This window comes from Alosa sapidissima, chromosome 9, assembly GCF_018492685.1.
Source record: "Alosa sapidissima isolate fAloSap1 chromosome 9, fAloSap1.pri, whole genome shotgun sequence".
NCBI lineage: Eukaryota > Metazoa > Chordata > Actinopteri > Clupeiformes > Clupeidae > Alosa > Alosa sapidissima.
The window spans coordinates 197,617-218,568 of record NC_055965.1 but is presented as its reverse complement, the minus strand read 5'-3'; the positions used below and the strand labels follow the sequence as shown (position 1 = coordinate 218,568).

The 20,952-nt window shown below is 40.2% G+C and overlaps 1 protein-coding gene and 1 long non-coding RNA gene across 2 annotated transcripts in view; one reads left to right on the top strand and one right to left on the bottom strand.

Moving 5' to 3' along the window:
• Nucleotides 1-20,952, top strand: part of LOC121718450 (ethanolamine-phosphate cytidylyltransferase-like) — a 106,457-nt gene that overhangs the window by 79,692 nt on the left and 5,813 nt on the right. Inside the window, exon 12 of the mRNA XM_042103464.1 lies at nt 18,656-18,744. Within this exon, the coding sequence (XP_041959398.1) occupies nt 18,656-18,744 (89 nt within the window). The remainder of the gene's footprint in view (nt 1-18,655; nt 18,745-20,952) is intronic.
• On the bottom strand, nt 1,375-20,771 carry LOC121718451. The gene is made up of 3 exons (XR_006033954.1): nt 20,410-20,771; nt 17,808-17,810; nt 1,375-1,385 (listed from the first exon to the last, which is right to left on the bottom strand). It is a non-coding gene; the product is annotated as an uncharacterized LOC121718451 (long non-coding RNA).

Genomic DNA, 20,952 nt, shown 5'->3' with positions numbered 1-20,952 from the left:
ATCTGTTAGGTGGAAGGTGTTAATAGACGATTGGCGTAGCCTACAGTAGACTAGGGCTGTCAAAATTGCTCAAAAATGACGTTCGAATATCCCTTCTAAAATAAACACATGTATTCGAATATATTGGAATATCTAGGCTCTATTATTTGCGCATTATGTCAGTGACGCGAATCATGTCATCTGTTTTTAACTTTTTGTATGGTTATTGCTTGACAGGGGGGATCTCAAGCAGCTTTCAGCCATAAGGCATTTCCTAATTCACCCGACACTGATATTCAAAATGTTGAAACTATTTCGGCATAGCCTATAAGCCAGTGGTCTCCAACACGGTGCCCGGGACGGCTATGAGACGCCCCCAGCGCACTTTCTAAAAATAGTCAACAGGTAGCCTGCAGATCACGCTCTAAAAACACGCTCCATTGTGAAGTTTTCAATAGATATTTAAGTCTAGACCAGAACCATTTTAAGAATGTATGTAGCCATACATCTGTAACATTAAATTGATATTGGTGATATCTTACAAATTGTAGCTGCGTTAAATTTTAGCCTTTGGCTCCAAATCCGTTTCCCATTCAATCTTTCAACAACAACGAAAGCGAAGTGCATACACGCTGCTCGCACGCATAGACAGTAAAGGGGGAAAAAACTTGCTTGTCTGGTGTAGCCAATGGAAGCATATCTTTGCAAAAGTTCTGTGGCCATTCCATGTTCGTCAAGTACGGTTCTTGCATGATTGTTCAAGGACTGAAAAACAATTGCTTTAGCTCACAGGCCTTTTCTCCTCCGTAGGCAACTGCCGTATAATAACGCTGAAAATGTTATAGCATGCATGACTGAGCAGGACTGTGCATTACCCTTTTTTGTCAGATCATGGATTATTTCAGGTGTGCAATAACTTTAAAAGGAGTTTTCATATGTTAGGGTGGTGTGGGCGATTACTATTGAAATGTTAAAACCGAATTGTCCACTGAAATCAGAACTTAAACAACCCCTGAATTCATAATGGTGGGTGGGTATAAATTGGGTACAAATTGTAACCCAAATTATTAATTGCACAAAAAGATAGTTTTTTTTTTTGTAAAAAAAAAAAAAAAAAAAATAGATTAGATTCCCCATGCAAACTTTGAAATGAACAAACTGAACAAAAATGTTGGTAGTGTTGCATAGGTTGTTGATATTAAATTTGAAAATACAGTTGCTTAATATATAAATACGTATAGGCCGGCACAATATTGATAATTTAAAAGTAAAAATCACATAGGCCTATTATTTAGGAGGACTACCCTCACAAACAAGGGGTGAGGGTATGTTTGTTTTAAATGAGTAGCCCTCCATATGATTTCGGGTCTTCAGGTAGCCCTCATTCCCAAAAAGGTTGGAGACCCCTGCTATAAGCAGTTTAATTAAATGTAATGTTAGTTGCAAACAAACGGGCTACTTGGTGAGGCTTGGCCTCACAGATGCGCTCGTGCCTTAAATGGGCCTATTAACTGACCGCCCGATTCATGTTGGCTGGGGGGCAGGGGGGCCATCAGACATTTGTTCCCAAGGGTCTATGAATTGTTAATCCGGCCCTGCCCCCAACGAACGCAACTTTCCACCTCTGAGACAGCTTAAAAGAAGTCCAGAGGACTCCTAACTCACTAAGACCTACTTACTGTAGGCTGCGCAAACCACAGGCCTTTTTTTTGGGCAAGCCTGCATTCGAGGCAGGCCTTCTGTTGAAGAATTTTATAAAAATCCTGCGCCAACAGTAATCCTCCTACCCCCGCTACCACAGCTGTGGATAGTGTGGCATACTCACGCTTTATGTCTCCTTCTTGCAAACTAGGCCTATAGTCTTCAAAAAATAACAACTTGCCAGATATGCCTTCATATCTTTGGGCTTCATTCAGCATTTTGTTCTTCCACTGGAAATGACTCTTCTACATTTGCTGCCTGCTGCATCCTTTCTGTATTGTTTTGAAAATGTTTGACGTCTTGAGTTAATGCATTAAACATGGTTTGCGGGGTAACCAGCCACAAATAGCCTACAGATTATTGCGTACGTACATTCTCTATTCTCTCCAAAATGTGCCCGTTCTATAGGCTGGCCAAGTGCGTAATTCTGCGGCATAAAGCAGATGTATTTGTTTATTGTACAGAAAAATTAAAATAACCTCAAGCAGTCAATTGACTACATTGCAGTCAATAAGTAGGGCAAATTACGAAAAAAAAAAACTCACAGCCGAACGAGTCATAGCACTGATGGGAGAGGCAACTGGCATGTGATCTCCCCACGGGCCAATGGATGTACAAGTTTTCTCCTGTGCCTACGATATTTAATCCAGTGTTTTGTCAAGTTGCAAAATGCTATTCGTTTTAACGAATTTTTATGATAGTATGAAGTACTTTTTGTATAGGGTACTATCTCTTAATTGCTTTATACTCAATACTTGACCAATGGCTATTGCATCTGTCTATTGAAAGTGAAAATGTGGCATGTGATCTACTGTGTAGGCTTCATAAAATAAAATAAACAGATTGCTAATGGCCTACAAGCTGATCTGGGGTGTGTTTCCCGTACAACTACGGAGGTTAGCTTTTTACTAACAGGATGCATCGTTCAACTAACCAACATGTAAGTTACGACTGTTTCCCAAAACTGTCGTACTTACATAGTACTGTAAGTTTGGACCATGATAGTTTCCAAACTTCAGTAGTCTGGTTAAGGTAGTTAATGACGTTTAGTAGCACTTGAACGGGCACCAGCACATTCTTCTGTGGCGCATTGTGTTGAGGCCGGCAGATGACAGCCGCCGTTGCACAGCAGTTACCAGTCCCCTGTCCAAGAGTTCGAATCTGGGTTAAGATTTTGACAACAATATTGACATCGTTGTTTACTTATCTTTTGTGCAGATCATATTATCAAAATCAGAATCAGCCTTCTTGGCTTGGTTTGCGTAAACTAACAAGGACCCCCCCCCCCCCCCCCTCCATGAAAATCAAAGGCTACATATTCTCAGCTGACTCGTCAAAAAGTGCACACCACCTTATTATCTGCAGGTGTGTGACTTTTACTTACACTGCACATGACTGCAAATTGACTTTTAATTTATGTATTTTCTGCCTTGGGCATTTTAAAATATGGACGTCAGTGACGTCTTTGACATGAAGATCCCTGGAACTATGCTTCTACTAGCATTCTACCACAGGTCGAGAGGTGTAGTTGTAACTACACAACTTTACGATAGTGGTTACGAATGTCGTTGCTACTATGGTTTTGGGAAACGCTAACGTAGCGATGCATTAGACTATGTAAGTTCCAAATATGAATGTAATTCTGCGGCATAAAGCAGATGTATTTGTTTATTGTACAGAAAAATAAAAATGACATGTCAAACAGTCAATTGACTACATTGGAGTCAAGAAGTAGGGCAAATTAATTTACGAAACCAAAAACGTGGGTCATAGTTGTCTAAGCCTCTATAGCGTAGCCTGTTAAAAACGTCGCAGAAGCCTACCCAAGGCTACAGATTAATTCTGAACAGTTATTTCTCTACTGGCTCAATTATCACACCACTGTTTTGATTGCGTAGTTGCGTTACCCCAACACTGACAATAATGTAGACAGCAAATTTCGATTTCGATTTTCGTTACCACCGTGTAGTCAAGCCTTAAGCCATACCCAAGTAGCCTAAATCGAGGTAAATCGAGCTTTTTCAGAAGGGGCGGCAGGCAGAGCGATGTACAGTGGCAGAGCGACGCACAGTGGCTGAAAGTGGTACTTCATGCCTCCTAATGCGCGACTGAAGTGGCCATTTTTGCCCACTGTAGGACCATTAATGGCTGTATTGGAGAGTCACTCACTACAGAGTAGATATCCAGGGAAGCCAGATGACCCATGCTGATATGATACACCAGGCCTTATGAAAGAAGCAAAATGCTTTGTTGTGTTTCACCTGAGGGGGCACTACAATCTATTTTTTATTGTAAATGTTTATTTTGGTGTTCCCAAAACACCTGTAACTACATGCATTTATTTTGTGAATGGGACTTGGGACAATATCTAGGGCTGGGCGATATATCGATATAAAATGATATATCGATATAAAAGATATATCGATATATTTTAAAATGTGATATGGAATTAGACCATATCGCATATATCGATATAGTTCAAATTTGCGCCGTGATCCTTGCTCCACGCAAGCTGCTGACCGGAGCTCTCTGCACTGCTCCCTGCGCCCCCGCCCCTCCTCTTTCATGCACAGAAGGGGCAGGAAGAGACACTCTGGCACTCTTCAACAAACATGGAGAAAGCAACAATGTCTGAGCGTGCGGACATTGAGTCTCTTGGTTAGTAAAAGAAAAGTAGTAGCTCAATAATTTGGAGGTTTGGATACAAATTTTCAGAAAAAAACACGCTATATGTAGGGAGTGCCATAAGCACGTTGCAGCCATTGTAAAGCAATTTACAAAAAAATCAATGAACAAAAATGTTTATGTGGTACATGAAAATTTTGCTAAAAATGTGGAGAATGCAATGCAATCAAGCATTTTGGGCAATGTGGAGTGACAAGCCGGCAGCAGATTAAATGCCCACGAGAGAGAAAAAGAAGCGTTTTAAAAAGACGTGCACAGACCGGTTTTAATAGGATGTGCAGACCAAAGCTGCAGCAAAGCAGGTGATATTTAGACATTTATTTCACAAAATCCAAGACCAAGAACAGACAGATATAACTGGACACATAGAGTCCAAAAATATTGAGAATTCTACAGGGAATGTTAATGAAGACGAAGGAGTGAATAGTGGCAAGAGGCAAGCCGAAGGCTGCTGACGAGTGCCCGCGCTAATTGTGAAGCAATTTACAAAAGATTCACTGAACAAAAATGCTGATGTGGTACATGAAAATTTAGCTAAAAATGTGGAGAATGCAATGCAATCAAGCATTTTGGACGATATATTGGCACAAGCTAGCAGCAGAACAATTGCTCGGCTGGCCACCTCCGAGAGGGCGAGAGAAAAAAATATGCGCATAGCCTAAATTTCAGCGCGGGATTGCGCATAAGTTATTAAGTATTGATCATAATAATAAAAGTCCCACAACTCCATTATAATGAGAGAAATTCCCACACATGTTACAGTGCTGTCTGATAACGTTAATCTAATAATAGAGCCGCCTGAATGCGGGACTATTGACTGGACGGACCAACTCTGACTTCAATTGAACCCCATGCAGAGACACACACGCGCGCGCATGGACCAATTTGCCTCTCTCTTTCCCTCTCTCATTGCTGAAGTCAAATTATAGCCTGGGAGGTGCTTCTACATCAACCGTGATCGACATGAAAGGAAAACAAACGTTTAGTGATCAGGAACCATCAGGAATGTTGTAAACACAGAAGCATGACCGCCTATAACGCGAGAGAACATGGATGTGTTTGAGGAACGTTATAATCAAATGCGGACGTAAACAGACAGATACAGACACGGAGCGCATAGTAGGCCTACTTTCACTTTCTAGTGTGCGTATTCAGTACTTAGCGTACAGTGGGTCCCAGTTAAGTTTGGACGGGTTCCTTCAGGAATCACGCACCCCATTTTCTCAGCAGAAATGGCACAAACTGCAGTTGACACAAACAACCACAAGGTGTCACTTTGGAGTTCTGCCACTACTATTTTTGATGTGACTTGACTTACTGCTTCCATGATGCAGTTTCCAAGTCAGTAGAACAATCAGAGAAAGCTGAGCCATTACCAAACATATATGATAATACAATAGCATATATCTTATACCCTATTTGTCACGGTTACTTATAGATTTGATAGTGTAACGATAAGCGCATGAGACTTTCAGCGGGGGCACGGGAACTTAAATTGATCACGGTAGTTTAAGCTTACACTTGACAAAACATTCTAATATGAAAATGTAGATGCAATTGTTGTCAGATGGTGCAGCTCCTTTAAGAAAGCATTGTGCGCAGGGATGGAGAGAGAGAAAGCGAGAGGGGATATGTGTGTTAGAACTTAGATGCGTGTGGAAAAAGTAAACGTGCTGTTGAGACTGGAGCGAGTCATATTCAAAATAATGCAAAAAATAAATCCGCAGATAAAACCAATTACCCTCATTCATTGCAACCGCAGCATGCCTGCTTGCCGACGTTCAAACGAAAAAGATATCAAAGCACCTTTTGCGTTTGAATGTAGCACGATTTTTTTTTAAACAGCTAGACAAATGATTTAGCTAATGGATTATAGCCTGTACACCAGCAATTGTTGAACATTTACCTGTACATTGTACATAAGTACATTGACAGTAGCCCAGCCTAACAAGCATGTTGCATGTTGTAGGCCTACTGTAGAAATTTCACTTAAATTGCAACCGCAACATGCCTGCTTGCCGACGTTCAAACTACAACGAAAAAGATATCAAAGCAACAAGAGGGTTGAGTCTGAATGACACGACTCATATTGCTCCTCATAACCGTCTATAAAAAATAGTGTTTTTTTTTTCTTTTCTTTTTGAGCACGTCCGAATCCCAGGACATAACGCACTGACCTTATAATAGGCTCGAGATATAATTCCAAAGGGGGCAGATAGGGGCCTACTGCACTTAAAACTTAAAAAGATTGAATAAAGCTTCCCGAAATTTGAAATTGCGATCAGTGACTGGCATCGGGTGAACGAAGCTTTTCGAAGTTGAACAGGCTATTAAAAACTATTTGCGCACCTCAATGTCACAGGAGACACTTAATTGAAAAAGACGTTATGCTACCTGCAAACTGGCTTATGATTTCATTGCTAAGTTTGCGGCAAATCAAGATATGGCGAGTCAGTGTCATTTATTTGTCCAATGTTAGCCTACAGACCAGTTTCCATAGTGCACATCTTATCAACAGTTTGAATGTTGTGTGTGTTTCTGCTCATTGACAAATACCGTTCAGCACAATGAATTAATTTCCCCTGTTAAAGTGTTCGCCTTTGTTACACTATTTGGTTTCGTGATGTAGCCTATATGATAAACACCATATGGCCAAATATGTGACTCAGCTAATGTTATAGGCTATACAATTTCCCCTCTTACAGACAAGCTGGTGTAGCTTATTAGACTAGGCTACTATTATGTGTAAAGTAAGCTATCGCATGATTTCATGCACGTAAGTTCATGCATCTGTCAAGTTCGCACATGGCCTCGCACCCCCTTGCGACGGCCCTGCAGCTCCTCCTAAGACAGCGAGGAAAAAGTTAAAATACGCGATAAACCCGGGAAAAGTTGACAGGTTTGTTTCGGTCCCAGTGATTATTGTGAAATTGTGCAAACGACAGCCTTTTCAAGGCATTTCAAGGAAGGAGTCGTAGCATGCAAGCTCCCAAATTGACCCAGTAGCCTACAGAAGGCATCAATAGCCTAAATTGTTGGGACTGGGGGAGGGTCATGCGTTTTTTCTCAATCACTTGGGTCATAGAAAAATTTCTTGCTGGCGAGGGAGGGTCCCAAAAGTTTAACATTATTTAACTTTGACTAACGTTTCGATGTGTCGATGTTTTTGACTAACGAACATCTCTGCTTATTTGTACTTTTTTACTGAGTTTCAGTACTTCCTCCACCACTGCGAATCAGTGACGCTTGCATGTCAGCTCAAAACCAGGCCATTTTCGTGGGTCTATCACTAGGTGGCAGTCTCGCCAGGTCTCGCTGATCACTTCCCGGAAAGTTTACAGGCAACACTTCATATTTCATGAAAGACGTTTTACACTGTATCTCCATTTCTAGAAAAAAACAGCGATTTTGATGAAAACTAGCCACTGTTTAGCTTGGGATTTCTCAGGAACAGAGGCGTGTAGAAATACACGGTTTGCACCCACTGAAAACTTAAAGTCTCACCTTTTAAACGAGCCATTGTATGTATTCATAGCTATAACACAGAATATGCTGTGGCTGTACAAAAATCATCAACAATGGTCTAGATTACTGGCACTCTAGGACAAAGCTTCCGAAAACAGCTTGGCATTCAATGAGTTAAGCATGATTTACTTTGTTATAAAATTCGTAGGCTGATGCCTGGCAGCAACAATTGTGTTTAAATGTAGGTTACTGCTTCAGCCTCTGGCAAGCTGGGGCGGCATGCAACTGGTAGCTTGAGAGCAACGTGTCAGAGACTCATGGTGTAAGACAATGACTTTTCATTGGCAACAATATTAAACCAACCAACAATATTAAGAAGAGCTCTTTTATGAATTAAATTGAAACAAAACTATTACTGGCCTTTTATTTGTCCGAATCTGAGGCCCAAACAGAATCCTGGCCATACCGGTAATTTGAGGATTTAGGTACTGTATGCACGTGTATTTCAGGCATAGCGCAACCACTAATCTCTGACTGAAAGTGCACAGAACTTGTGCATTTGAGAGTGCTCTCTCGCGGCTAGACAGTAATGTTTCATGTAGGGTTCATGTCAGTTAATATGAATTAACATTTAAAAGCATGTTCAATTATATATTTTTTCATATATAAGTCGCACCTGACTATAAGTCGCAGGGCCAGCCAAACTATGAAAAAAAGTGCGACTTATAGTTCGGAAAATACGGTACTCATATTTGACTGAACATTTCATTTTACAGCTCTAACTTTGCGGAAAAAATATCGGGATATATATCGTATATCGATATTCAACCTGAATATATAGGGATATGAGTTTTTGTCCATATCGCCCAGCCCTAATTAGCGGTTTATTTTTTTTATTATTAAAGAGTGTTTTTCATTTAAAGGTTTGACTTTGGGCTTATTTAGTAGAGCATTTAGTGCTCTCCCCAATCCCAGACGTTCACATTGCAAGTTTGTTTGTAATTGATGCAACCGCGAGATACGCGCTTGACGGCAATGAGTTGTTAACAGACATGAACCAAGACATATAGCCCAGCAGCAATCTATCAAAAAAACATATACTTGAAGTACTGTACCATTCATGATATGTTGTCAAATATTGAAGTCGTGGGAAGTTTACATAATTTAAGCTGTAGGATGTACAGCTTAATGATACCAGTTACGTTTAACAGTAACATAAGTGTAATGAGCTTTTCATTGTCGAAGGTGCATGGTGAAGTGAAATTCTTACTTTGGAAAACAAACATTTGCCGATATCATTGGATGGGGGATACTTGTTTATTTTTACGTAGCCTACAATGGCCAGTTCAGACAAAGCCGAAATTACTCCTTTTGAAACAATGAGTGAGCAGGCCGCGCATTTGTATGGTTATATTGCTTGACTTAAATCTCAGAGGCTACCGCACCACACAGTGATGGGCCTAGCGGTCTTACGCGTTCAGTGTGGGGTATAAACAAGCTGAGAATTTAGCGGTGTCACGTCTGCACGTCTATTTTACTTCTTATGGAATAATTTTTTTTTCACTTTTATAAAGGCTTTGTTTGAATGCTGTTGGAACAAATAGTAGTTGATTGTAAAAGCAACTTTCTGTTGCAATATTATGTGTGTTCTGGACTGCAGGTAACTTGTTAAGCTAGTGGTTCTCAAACATTTTCTTTCATTCCCCACTTTGATCAAGGGGGCATTGACTGATGATAGTGGAAATAACGTGTTATCCCGAGGCCTTTGCAAGTCAGCATCTCCGACGGTAGTCTACCCTATTAAAAATAAAAGTTTTCGATGTCCCAAATGGAGAGCCATACTTTATTGTTTTTAACAATCTCTATGCTACTCACCAAAATGTAGGCATGTGAACATGATGAAGTATCCAACTGTCGTGTGTTAAATTATTGTGATTACGAGCCAGTGGTTTTCAAACATTATGCGTGACTCGGACATCTAACGAAATGCAACAGGCTCATATCGTCCTCGCATTCGCAAAATGAGGACATACATGAGACTGCTCAGATAATAACAGGTGTACCTCCAGTTTTGCACGGTTTTAGTCAAGTTATAGGTCGGTTTTAGTCAAGTTATAGGCCTGTTTACCTTTAAAGGTTCTGCATTCTGCATTTTGCAATGAGCAGTGCTTTCCCTTTTGAATTGGAAATGCTCTGTGTCATGGTGTGTGTGTGCGTGTGTGCGTGTGTTTCTATGAATTGTTAATCCGGCCCTGACCCCAACAACTCACCTTTCCACCTCTCCACCTCTGGCCTATTGTCCAGGAGGAGGAGTCATAGCACTGAAGGGAGAGGCAACTGGCATGTTCTCCCCACGGGCCAATGGATGTACAAGTTTTCTCCTGTGCCTACGATATTTAATCCAGTGTTTTGTCAAGTTGCAAATTGCTATTTGTTTTAACAAATTTTTATGATAGTATGAAGTTACTTTTTGTATAGGCTACTATCTTAATTGCTTTATACTCAATACTTGACCAATGGCTATTGCCTCTTTCTATTGCAAGTGAGAATGTGGCAGGTGATCTACTGTATAGGCTTCATAAAATTAAATAAACAGATTGCTAATGGCCTACAAACTGATTTGGGGTGCGTTTCCCGTACAACTACGGAGATTAGCTTTTTACTAACGTGGTACGATGCATCGTTCAACTAACCAACATGTACGACTGTTTCCCAAAACTGTCATACTTACATAGTACTTTGTAAGTTTGGACCTTGATAGTTTCCAAACTTCAGTAGTCTGGACTAAGGTGGTTAATGACGTTTAGTAGTATGTGAACGGGCACACCTGCACATAACAGAGACTTACAGTAATGATGGACTACCTTAGTTTAATACGTGAAATCTGTTTTTCTCAGGGTCATCAAGTTAATTCATTGGTTCATATAGACTGACCTTGTAAATGAACCACTGCTTTGAATTAACGTTTAACACGTGTCATTTAAATGTGCTGGTGAAACAGTTGTGTACTCTATTGCTAATGTTATTTATCCCCTATTCACCCATACACACCGTCAATTCTGTGGCGCAGTGCGTTAAGGCCAGCTGATGACAGCTGCCGTTGCGCAGCAGTTATTAGTCCCCTGTCCAAGAGTTTGAATCTGGGTTAAGCGTAGTTAGCTTTTGGGAAATGCACCCCTGATGTGTGATCAGTGGAATATGGGGAAGGAAGTAGCAGTGTTTTTTTACGTGTCTGCAGAAGTCAGCCAAATATGAATGTAATTCTGCGGCATAATGCAGGTGTATTTGTTTATTGTACAGAAAAATAAAAATGACATGTCAAGCAGTCAATTGACTACATTGCAGTCAAGAAGTAGGGGAAATTAATTTACGAAACCAAAACGTGGGTTATAGTTGTCTAAGCCTCTATTGCGTAGCCTGTTAAAAACGTCGCTAGATAGTATTAAATCGCCAACAACATTGTTTTCTGCAGAAGCTTACCCAAGGCTACAGATTAATTCTGAACAGTTATTTCTCTACTGGCTCAATTATCAAAAAGGTGCTTTCTCTTCGTCCTCTGCAAATGAAGCAGGTAGTTCCGTATAGAGACGTAAGAATAAATTAGCGTTTGCGATTGACAACGTTGTGATAAGTAGGCTATAACACTAACTTTGCAAAGTTAACTTGAATGCATCAATTTTGAACAAAGTTGTGTAGGCTACACCGCACCAATTGTAGTCTGCATGAACAGTTCTTGCACAAGACACTGTTTTGATTTGCGTAGTTGCGTTACCCCCAACACTGACAATAACGTAGACAGCAAATTAAGATATTTGTTCGTTTTGTGGAGCGGAAATACAGGGAAATACAGGGATCAGTTCCTTGCAAGACTTTCAGGTCTCTTTTGGTTCGACCAGGGATGGTGTCCACCATACAAGATTCTGTCATCCAAGAGTCTTGGATAGGTGCACTCGAGGCTTGCATGTTGGCTATGGCAAGCGGCAGGGGGACGTCCAGGCCATATGACACAGATCGCAAAGTGTTAGTGGGGCTTGTGGGAAGCCTATAAAGGGTATCGGCATCGCGATTAGCTGTCCCAGGACGATATTTGATGTTGCAATGAAGAGGGCAAGCTGAGAAACCCAACAATGTTCCAGAGCGCCCAGTTTCGCTGACTGCAGCTGTGATTGCCCACTTGACTGCAAGGAGTTTGAGTTTCATGGCACTATAATTTGACATGTTTCTCGGCCGCAAGCCCTGGCTAGCAAAGGCTATTGGTCGCCGTAACCTATCCTTCTCCTGTGACAGAACTGCCCCCAATCCTGCATGGCTTGCATCCGTCTCTAAGATAAAGGGACGACTGAAATCGGCATAACCTAGGACTGGCGCTTGAACAAGCCATTCTTTTAAGGCTCTGAATCCAGAAAAAGTTCTGAAGGCAAACCTGAATGTTACATTTAATGGCTACATTTAATGTTAACTATCCAATATTCAGATGTCTGTAATTGAAATGTATGCAAATTAGTGCATCATTAATGAGATATTGTTAAATTACATCCATAAACATATATTTTCAGAAAACCCATTTTTACCCTATTCGCCCATTCTATGTTGCCTATGGAGGCCAGTTTTAGGCCGCACATGCTAATTAGCAGGTTTAAAACTAAAAAATCAGCTAAGTAAATATGATATTCAGAATCAGCACCCAAAGAATTAGGCAAAAATACCCTCTTTACCAGTGTCTGTCGCAGTCTACAACAGGGCTGCATTTATGATTTAGGCTATTCAAAATTCCAAAATTATTTCACATAATGATTTGATCCATTATAGACAACTGTTCAATAATGAAACTTTAAATTGACTTACTTGATAACAGGCCATGTGTGTTTGTTTTTTTTTATTGAACGTAACCGACACTTAGCCTAGGCTAGACAGTTGTATAATGAACAAGTTATTGGACAGGAAAATAAGTCTATAAACATTTTTGGGTCCACAGCAGTCAGGTACACTCAGGACACTCAGGTACTTCTAGCCAGCTGCGCAAGGTGGGGGTATTTGTACTTCCAATCTTCCACCACAAAAGCTGATCACTGTCAGCTGGCAATGGTGGCTTCTTTTCATAAGTCATCATCTCTTGTAAGAGGTTGCTTTCGACGTCATTCACTCTTGTGTAGATGTCTCCAAACAGATCCCCCATTGGTTGTCTTTCCCCTGCTTGATTCCGAGCTGCATGGCTCCACGGGTTGCTCAAATCTGCCTTTTAGTGGCCATTTCCCTCAAACATGCTTGTTGCTTAGATGCCCTACAAATCACCCTTTATTCAAGTCTATAGGGAAAAAATACACATTTAATTGCATTACATTTAAATATCTCAAAAAGTATGAACTTCTCAACCAAGTTTGTACGTTAAGCGGTTCAAGCTGAATAGTGCGCACAAAATAGTTAAAAAGAATAATATAATAATAATAAGAAGAAGCCATCGGATTTCAATAGAGGGGATGCATCCCCTCTAATAATAATAATAATAAGCCACCGGATGTCAATAGAGGGGATGCATCCCCTCTAATAAAATAAATGAGATGTTTCGCAGAGCGGTACAAAATATGACCGCCGCCCAGTCCAGCACATTTTTTCCACAAAAATAAGTCACGCTGAAAGGCCTATATGATTCTAACTGTCTCACTAAATTGCACTAGCCACACTCAATTCTCACTGGTATCTGCTAGACCAGTGTTTCCCAAACTTTTTTTCTGGGGACCCACTTTTTAAAAACGACAGACCATCGCTACCCAATTCACTTCAGATCTAACATGCAACCACCAAATACTGCCCAAATTGTTGATGTTTTAGGCCCTGGCTTCTCAAACTTTTCTATGTTGGGCCCCTTCAAACCATTCTACAATGGATCAGTAAAGATCAGAAAAGATCAGTTTTAATGCGCATCCGAGAGTTTGGGGATCTTCTCGCATGCTATGAGTCACTCTCAGCATAATAAGTTGTTCCTCAATTTCTAAACAGAGATGTTAGTCTACGTTGTGTTGCAGACATTTGGATCCATACCACCGTGGACGTCGATTCCGATGTAAACATATGCAAATAACTCGTCGTTATATTGTAGCCTAATTGTGGAGGTTTCTTTATTTGGAATTTAAATCCGCATTTTTAAAATTGTGATTGTTTGTGCTAAGGCTGTATTGGTGTTGTGATAGGCTATGTTGTAAGACTGAAATGAATCAATATCAGAACAAGAGGCTTTTGCGCAATAGGTGAAGAATACAGAAAGATCAACGATAATGCGCCTTACTGTAGTGGAGTTCGTGAGACGGAAAAGGTCAGGAAAACAGCGTTTAAAATGTTCATTTAAAAGGTACCCTAATCTGATGCACTGTTGTGCATTTTAAATCAGAACTAAGGAGGAATGTGAGGAGGCTGCTAAAGAGTGCATCTACAATCAAAACTATCAATAGCATAATCCGGTCTATGGATGTTTGCTTCGTTGTTGACAGCGCGGTCTTTGAGATTTTAAATGACACATTTTAGTTTTTATTCGGCCAAGCTGAAGAGCTGGTATCTGGTATTGTTTGTGCAACTATACTACATGCAAAAATGCACAGATTGAGTTATGACAAAAAACATGACACCACTAGACTGTGGTAGTAAATGAACTAGATCCTAAAAGAATAGCTTCCCTGGCTGAATGGTAGGCTATAAGCTATTAGCCTACACAACATAAATTGTGACTATGCTGGCGACCCACATAAAATCTCCTGCGACCCAGTCTTTGGGAACCAATGTGCTAGACACCAAGTACCAAAACATGATTAGTTCATAGATTTCACATGTAAAATTCATTTTATACAACCCCACCCCCATCTTGCCTGTTCATAATTCTGAGAAATTCTTGAATTGTGTGCATGTGTGCGTGTACACGTTTATGTTTATGTGTGTGTGTGTGTGTGTGTGTGTGTGTGTGTGTGTGTGCGTGCGTGCTTGTGTGTTTGCCTGCGTATGTGTGTTTGTGCATGTGCATGCATGCGTACATATGTCTACTGTGTGAGTATGTGTCATACGTATTATTACTGTGAATGTATGTGTGTGCGTGTGTATCTGTTTATGCACATGTGTGCACATGGAATGGGTTAACATGACCCCTGGAGGCAAACATACGGAAAAAATTGGTCATCCTAGGCCCTACGGTTCTCAAGATATTCACAGAAAACTGTGTCTACCCTACCCTCCTTTCGGGGGGTCCAGTACAGCGGGGGGGCTACAGATCAAAACGAGAAATGATGGTTCCATGCTATCCATGTGGGGTTACATGCCCACCAAGTTTCGTGTACCCCGGTCTTTCAGTGTCCCGGGAATCCTTGTTGGTGTACGGTCACTAAATGTACACATAAATTATTTTATTGTAAGGCCCCCCATGAACAGATTGAAGAGCAGACCATGCACAGTCACTGCTCCACTCCCCTCCCGCCCACACACACATCTTCACTGTCATCACTCACATACATCATACATACAGTACTCTGCTTGCAATAGTAAGTCACTTCACCATACTTGCAGTACATGCCCCCCCCCCCTCCCCCCCAATACACAGCACATTGTCTCATGAGGAAGCTTCTCCAACACACATATTGCACACTGCCCTCTCCCCACATACACAGCACACTATCCCTTGTCATCCCCCCAACACACACACCAAGACCCCTGGCAGTTGGGTTAGCTCCTTGAGCCGTGGATCTGCCCAAGGTTTCTTCCTTTGTAAGGGAGTTTTTCCTTGCCCCTGTTGCTCTTGGGTGCTCCTTGTTGGTCCCCCCCCCCCCCCCAATCCCAATCCTCCCCCACCTTTCTTATGCAGCCCTTGCCACTTAATCTACTAAACCCTCTTCTACTGCACTTCCCCCCCCCCCTATAAATGCACAAATAGGCTAGTGACACCAGACATAATTTCACTGCATTTCTTACTTCCAGTAACTATATGCATGTGACTATAAACTTCCTTGTATCCTTGTATCCTTGTATGTACTTCTGATTTGTGCAAAAACATTTTTTTGAAAAAGTGCAGATACTGCTCTTAGCCTTTGTAGGGCAGAAGTGGTGTAAATAGAGAAAAGCAAGGGTCCTAATACTGATCCCTGAGGCACACCTGTGGTGAGGTCATGAGACTTAGATACCTGTCCCTGCCAAGACACGTTGAAAGAATGCCCTTTAAGGTAAGATTCAAACCAGTCAAGAGTTTTTCCAGAAATTCCCAGTTCAGATAGTATAGAAAGGAGAATGTCATGGTTAACAGCATCAAAGGCTGCAGATAAATCTAGTAGAATTATTACTGATGACTGAGCAGAGGACTTGCATAGGGTCTAGTACTTTTACTCATCTAATTTGCATATTATGACATCATAACATATTTAAGCAGTTTTCATTTATTTTTTGTCATTTCACCCACATAACAAATGAACAGGAAAACAATCACATGTAAACCAACAATAGTAAACTATTGTTATAACCACAAACCCTATGCTACTATACAATAAAGTAGCCAGGTCAAATCAGTTCCTATCGCAGGTGACTTTGTAGTTCTTCAGAGCCCTACTTCTACAACCCCTGCTGTCTGTATCATGTCCATTACGGACACTATTATCACTATTACCACTGGCACCTCCAGCTATGTTGGGCAGAGGGTCAAAATAAGCATGGTATGCTTAGTGGACACTGTTGCAAAGACGCACCTCCATTCACAGACGTACCGTTAATTACTGTCAATAGACAATCGATCATATTCTCCAAAAGGCAGATATTCTCCTTCAGAATTAGAATAGGTAAATAACAGACCCAAGACTTTATCACATGTGAACTTTTTTTCAACATTTGGTGTATTTCTGCTTCAATTTGTGCAAAACTGTGGCTCACATCACTTCCGCGTTATGGAGGATATGCACGTCTTTGTGTGTTTTTCGCGTACTTCCTGAAAACTTTTAGAAACAAACATGAGCTTGAATTGAAGCTCTGGATGTCTGCCAACTAGTGGTAAAGAGTACAATTGAGATTTTACATTGTACTCGGCTCTATCATCTGTTTTATTCAGTAATAACACTTGTCGCAATATTGCGACTTAAACTAATCTTAAACTGTTTACCATGTTGTTAGTCGCTTTGGTTAAAAATGGCATTTCACCTACATGCATAAACTTTTGTAGGTGTGTGTAACACCCCAAGTTAAACAATTTTCATTGTACACTGCATTAGCTACACCCAACAGGAAGTGAGGTCATTGGAATTTTGTGCTTTGTGAAATATAATCAATTTAGCCAGTCGTTTTGCATGATTGTGAATGTTTGGATTACATGTGCATGCTGAGAGGGATGCGCCTGTTGAGAGGGAGAGAGAGAGAGTGCACGGGGCAAGGACTCATTGAGAGTCTGTGTTGAGGTAGGCCTACTTCTATGCCTACTCTGGTAGAGTTGCATATACTAGCTACAATACAAGATATATTTAGCCTATTTATTTATGGACAACATAAGGCGGGAGGTGTGTGTTGCTATTAAATATCGAATGTTCTATCGAACATATTTTTTATTGATGTCATTACATGTCTATTGCGATACATATCGTTATCGTTTTATCGCCCAGCCCTAGTGGTGATATCCGTGGGTGCATCGCTTTCTGCCATGTCTAGATTGTGCATCACATGTGACAAAAGCATATTGTTTTCACAGATCCAGAATTTTTCTCCTCTGCAGATCTCATGGTGTTGTTGGCAAATTTGTATAAATTTGTATAAAAAGCATTGCTGTTAAAATGCATTGTAACGCTCATTATTGAAATGTGTAAAATATATTTGAATGCCTTATATTACTACGCTACTCTGTTGGCCAATAAACACCCTTACTCCCCTCTCACTGGTAACTTCATTAACTTCTCCAGCTGACTATTCACTACTATTTAGGCTACACAGCCATTCGCTGCAAGTCTCGCTGGTAACTTCGTTCATCCAACTGACTATTGGCAGTAGAGTATAGTGGTAAGAGGGTGCATTTGCAATCTCAGAGGGAGGTGGCGGCGCAAACATTTCATATCATGGAAATATTGAAATTTTGGATAATATCTCAGAATAATGACAAGTTATCTCAAAATATCAAAATGTTATCTCAAAATAATCAGATACTATCTGTAAATAATGAGATGTGAAAATAATGAGTTGTGACCGGCATTCTTTTTCTTTTACACGGCGGAAATGGGCTTCCATACATGTACTACATTTAGTTAAAGGAGCCTATTACCAACTGCTAATGATAATGACCATGCTAAAGGCCCATTCACACCAAAAACGATAACGATAACTATAAATAAATATCGTTCTCGTTAATATGAATGACGACGTTCACACATAAACTATAACGATAACGACATGAAGAACGATATCGTTGGGGATCACTTTCAGAGCGATTTTCACAACGATAAAATGCTAATAGCCAATCAGAACCCATCGAATTTTAGCCCTCACATTTATTAACACAATGAGAGACTTTGTTTATCGTTGTTCAGTGTGAACTCTTTTATCGTTATGGTTATAGTTATAGTTATCGTTATCGTTCTTGGTGTGAATGGGCCTTAACACTAGCTGAACTAACTGATACACAAAAACTTAAATGTCCTTTGGTGTGACAGAAAGAGCCCTATAAAATGCCATATCACGTCAACACATTTCCATATCACTATGGAAATACCATATCACGTCAACAATCCAGTTACAGTGTAATTAAATGCCTTACTTGAACATGGAAAAGGTTTCACCACAGAAAAAAATTACTTTACTTAATGCAACCCTTTCCTTCCTCACACAGGAGCCAAAAAAAAGGGGAATATTCCGGACAGTGGACAGTGGCAATGGCTTAACTACAGATGATATTGTTCAGAGAATAATTGAAAACAGGTAAGTGATGCCTCCCTACTGCTACACACCTCTCCATATGACGAAGATACCCAGAACATGCAATCTAATCACCCTTCATATTAAGAAAATACATGCAAATTGACAAAGCACAAAGTTTTTTTTTAAAGTCATTTTCATTGATTTGACAATGCATACGCAGCATTTGGAAAACGTGCATATCCACACAACACAACAGAAGTGTTTCTGGACAATATTTAAAAGTAATGGACACATCTGGACATGAGCAAATGAGCTCAAACGTAAGTGAATGCCATTAAGATATTAAAACCAACACAGTTACATTTGCCTTTTGTAACAGTAGGTGGCAGTGCAGGATAAAGAATAATGCAGTTCAACTAGCTTACTTAAATTAGAGGGAGAGGTAAACAAAGAAACTAGCAGGTAGCGTGATCAAAAGTGATCTGTGCATGTTATTAAATAAATTACAACAACCTTCCAGAATACTTGCTGTAGACATTTTTGGCCTCAAGTGTGCATGTAACATGCCCATTTAATTAATTTGCACTAAGCTGTATCCAGATGTGTTCATCACTTTTAAGTATCCTCTGGAATAGGGATGGGCATTCGATTACATTTTCTTAGTCGATCGTCGGGAGAATTAACGATCGACTATCGAATAATCATTAATATTTCTAGGCCTATATTAAATTTTAATTATTTATTTAACTTTTTATAAATTTAAAAATGCAATGAAAATACAAAAATTCAGCGTGTTTTTCCTCGATGAGATCTTTATCACAAGAAGAATAACTTGTGGCAGTTAAACTGGACGTTCGGTTAGGCTAAACTTGAAGATATTAAGTGCTGCGCTGCGTGCTCTAAAGCAGCGGAATGCGAGCCAGAGTTCAGATTAAACAGAAACCCTCGTTTGTTCCAAAATAATAAATTATAAAAAAGAATCATGTTAAACAATAACTTAACCAAAAACATAATAATGCTTAGAGCTGACGGGTTTTGTCAAAACATTCTCTCTCATTCTTTCTCAAAACTATCCAAGGCAGGGAGTCGAGAAAGAGGGTGAGAGATTAGCCTATAACAATTAATTAGGCTATTTAACAAAGACTCGTAAAAAAATAACTGCCGTAAATCCTCAAATTATGGCCGGGGTATTTTATTTACTTAGGCTGCGCAAAGCACAGGGCTTTATTTGGGGCAGACGTAGGCTATATTGAGCAGGCCTTTATTTCTATGTTCGTTTTGAGACATGCGTTTCGTTTGGAGCGCATACCGCTATCAAAAGCAGAAGATTTTCCGCTTGGTTTGGGATTTAATTTACTTTTGGACAGTTTGATTATATTGCTCAATGTTGGGACTGATGAGCACTGAAATCTGGGGGGTATTTGATTGCTCACTATTACATTTTGTGTAGTTGAAAGAGTCGAGATTTTCAGCCGCTGTTTATTGCGAGACAAGGCAGCAGCTTTCATTCATTCAAAAAGTGTGCTGTGCTGTAATGGAAATCTTATTGCGTAGCCAAGTAGCCTAAATTGAGTTTGAATTGCATGATTTACTTTATTAAATTCGTAGGCTGGAATGCCTCCAGTCGCGGCAACAATTGTGTTGTAGTAGCTTAGGCCTACTGCTTCAGCCTGCAAGCAGAAGGGTACGGCAAGCGACTGAGCTTGAGAGCGACGTGTTGGAGACCCATGGTGTAGGACAACGACTTTTCATTGACAACAAGGTATTAAACCAACCAACAATATAAAATATTAAGAGCTCTTATTTCATTGAGTTAAATCGAAACCATGTCTTCTATTGCTCGTGCACTGATAGCCCTACTGGTAGGCAATTATTGCATCGCAGTGTTTGCAGTGAACTAACGTTATCGTTTTTTAAACGATAAAATGGTCCCACGCCACACTTCACACTTCATAAATCAAAACGGAAGCTCGTAGATAACTGAGTAGCCTATATAGCGTCAAATATTATTAACCAATAAAAATATTAACCAAGTTGCTAGGTTACGGGGACGCTGGCGAGACGCCGCTCCGTCTGGCATCATGTTTTTGTTTGTTTTTATGCAATGTTCGTAATTTTTTGTATGTCATGTTTATTTTTTTGTATTGGTTTGTCTAGTTAAATGTTTTACCTATTTATTTACGTTATTTTTGATAGTTTTCATGTTATTCTTAGTCCTTTTTCCTGCTTCTAAGTCAGCTGATGTCGTTGACGTTTGTCTATTGGGAG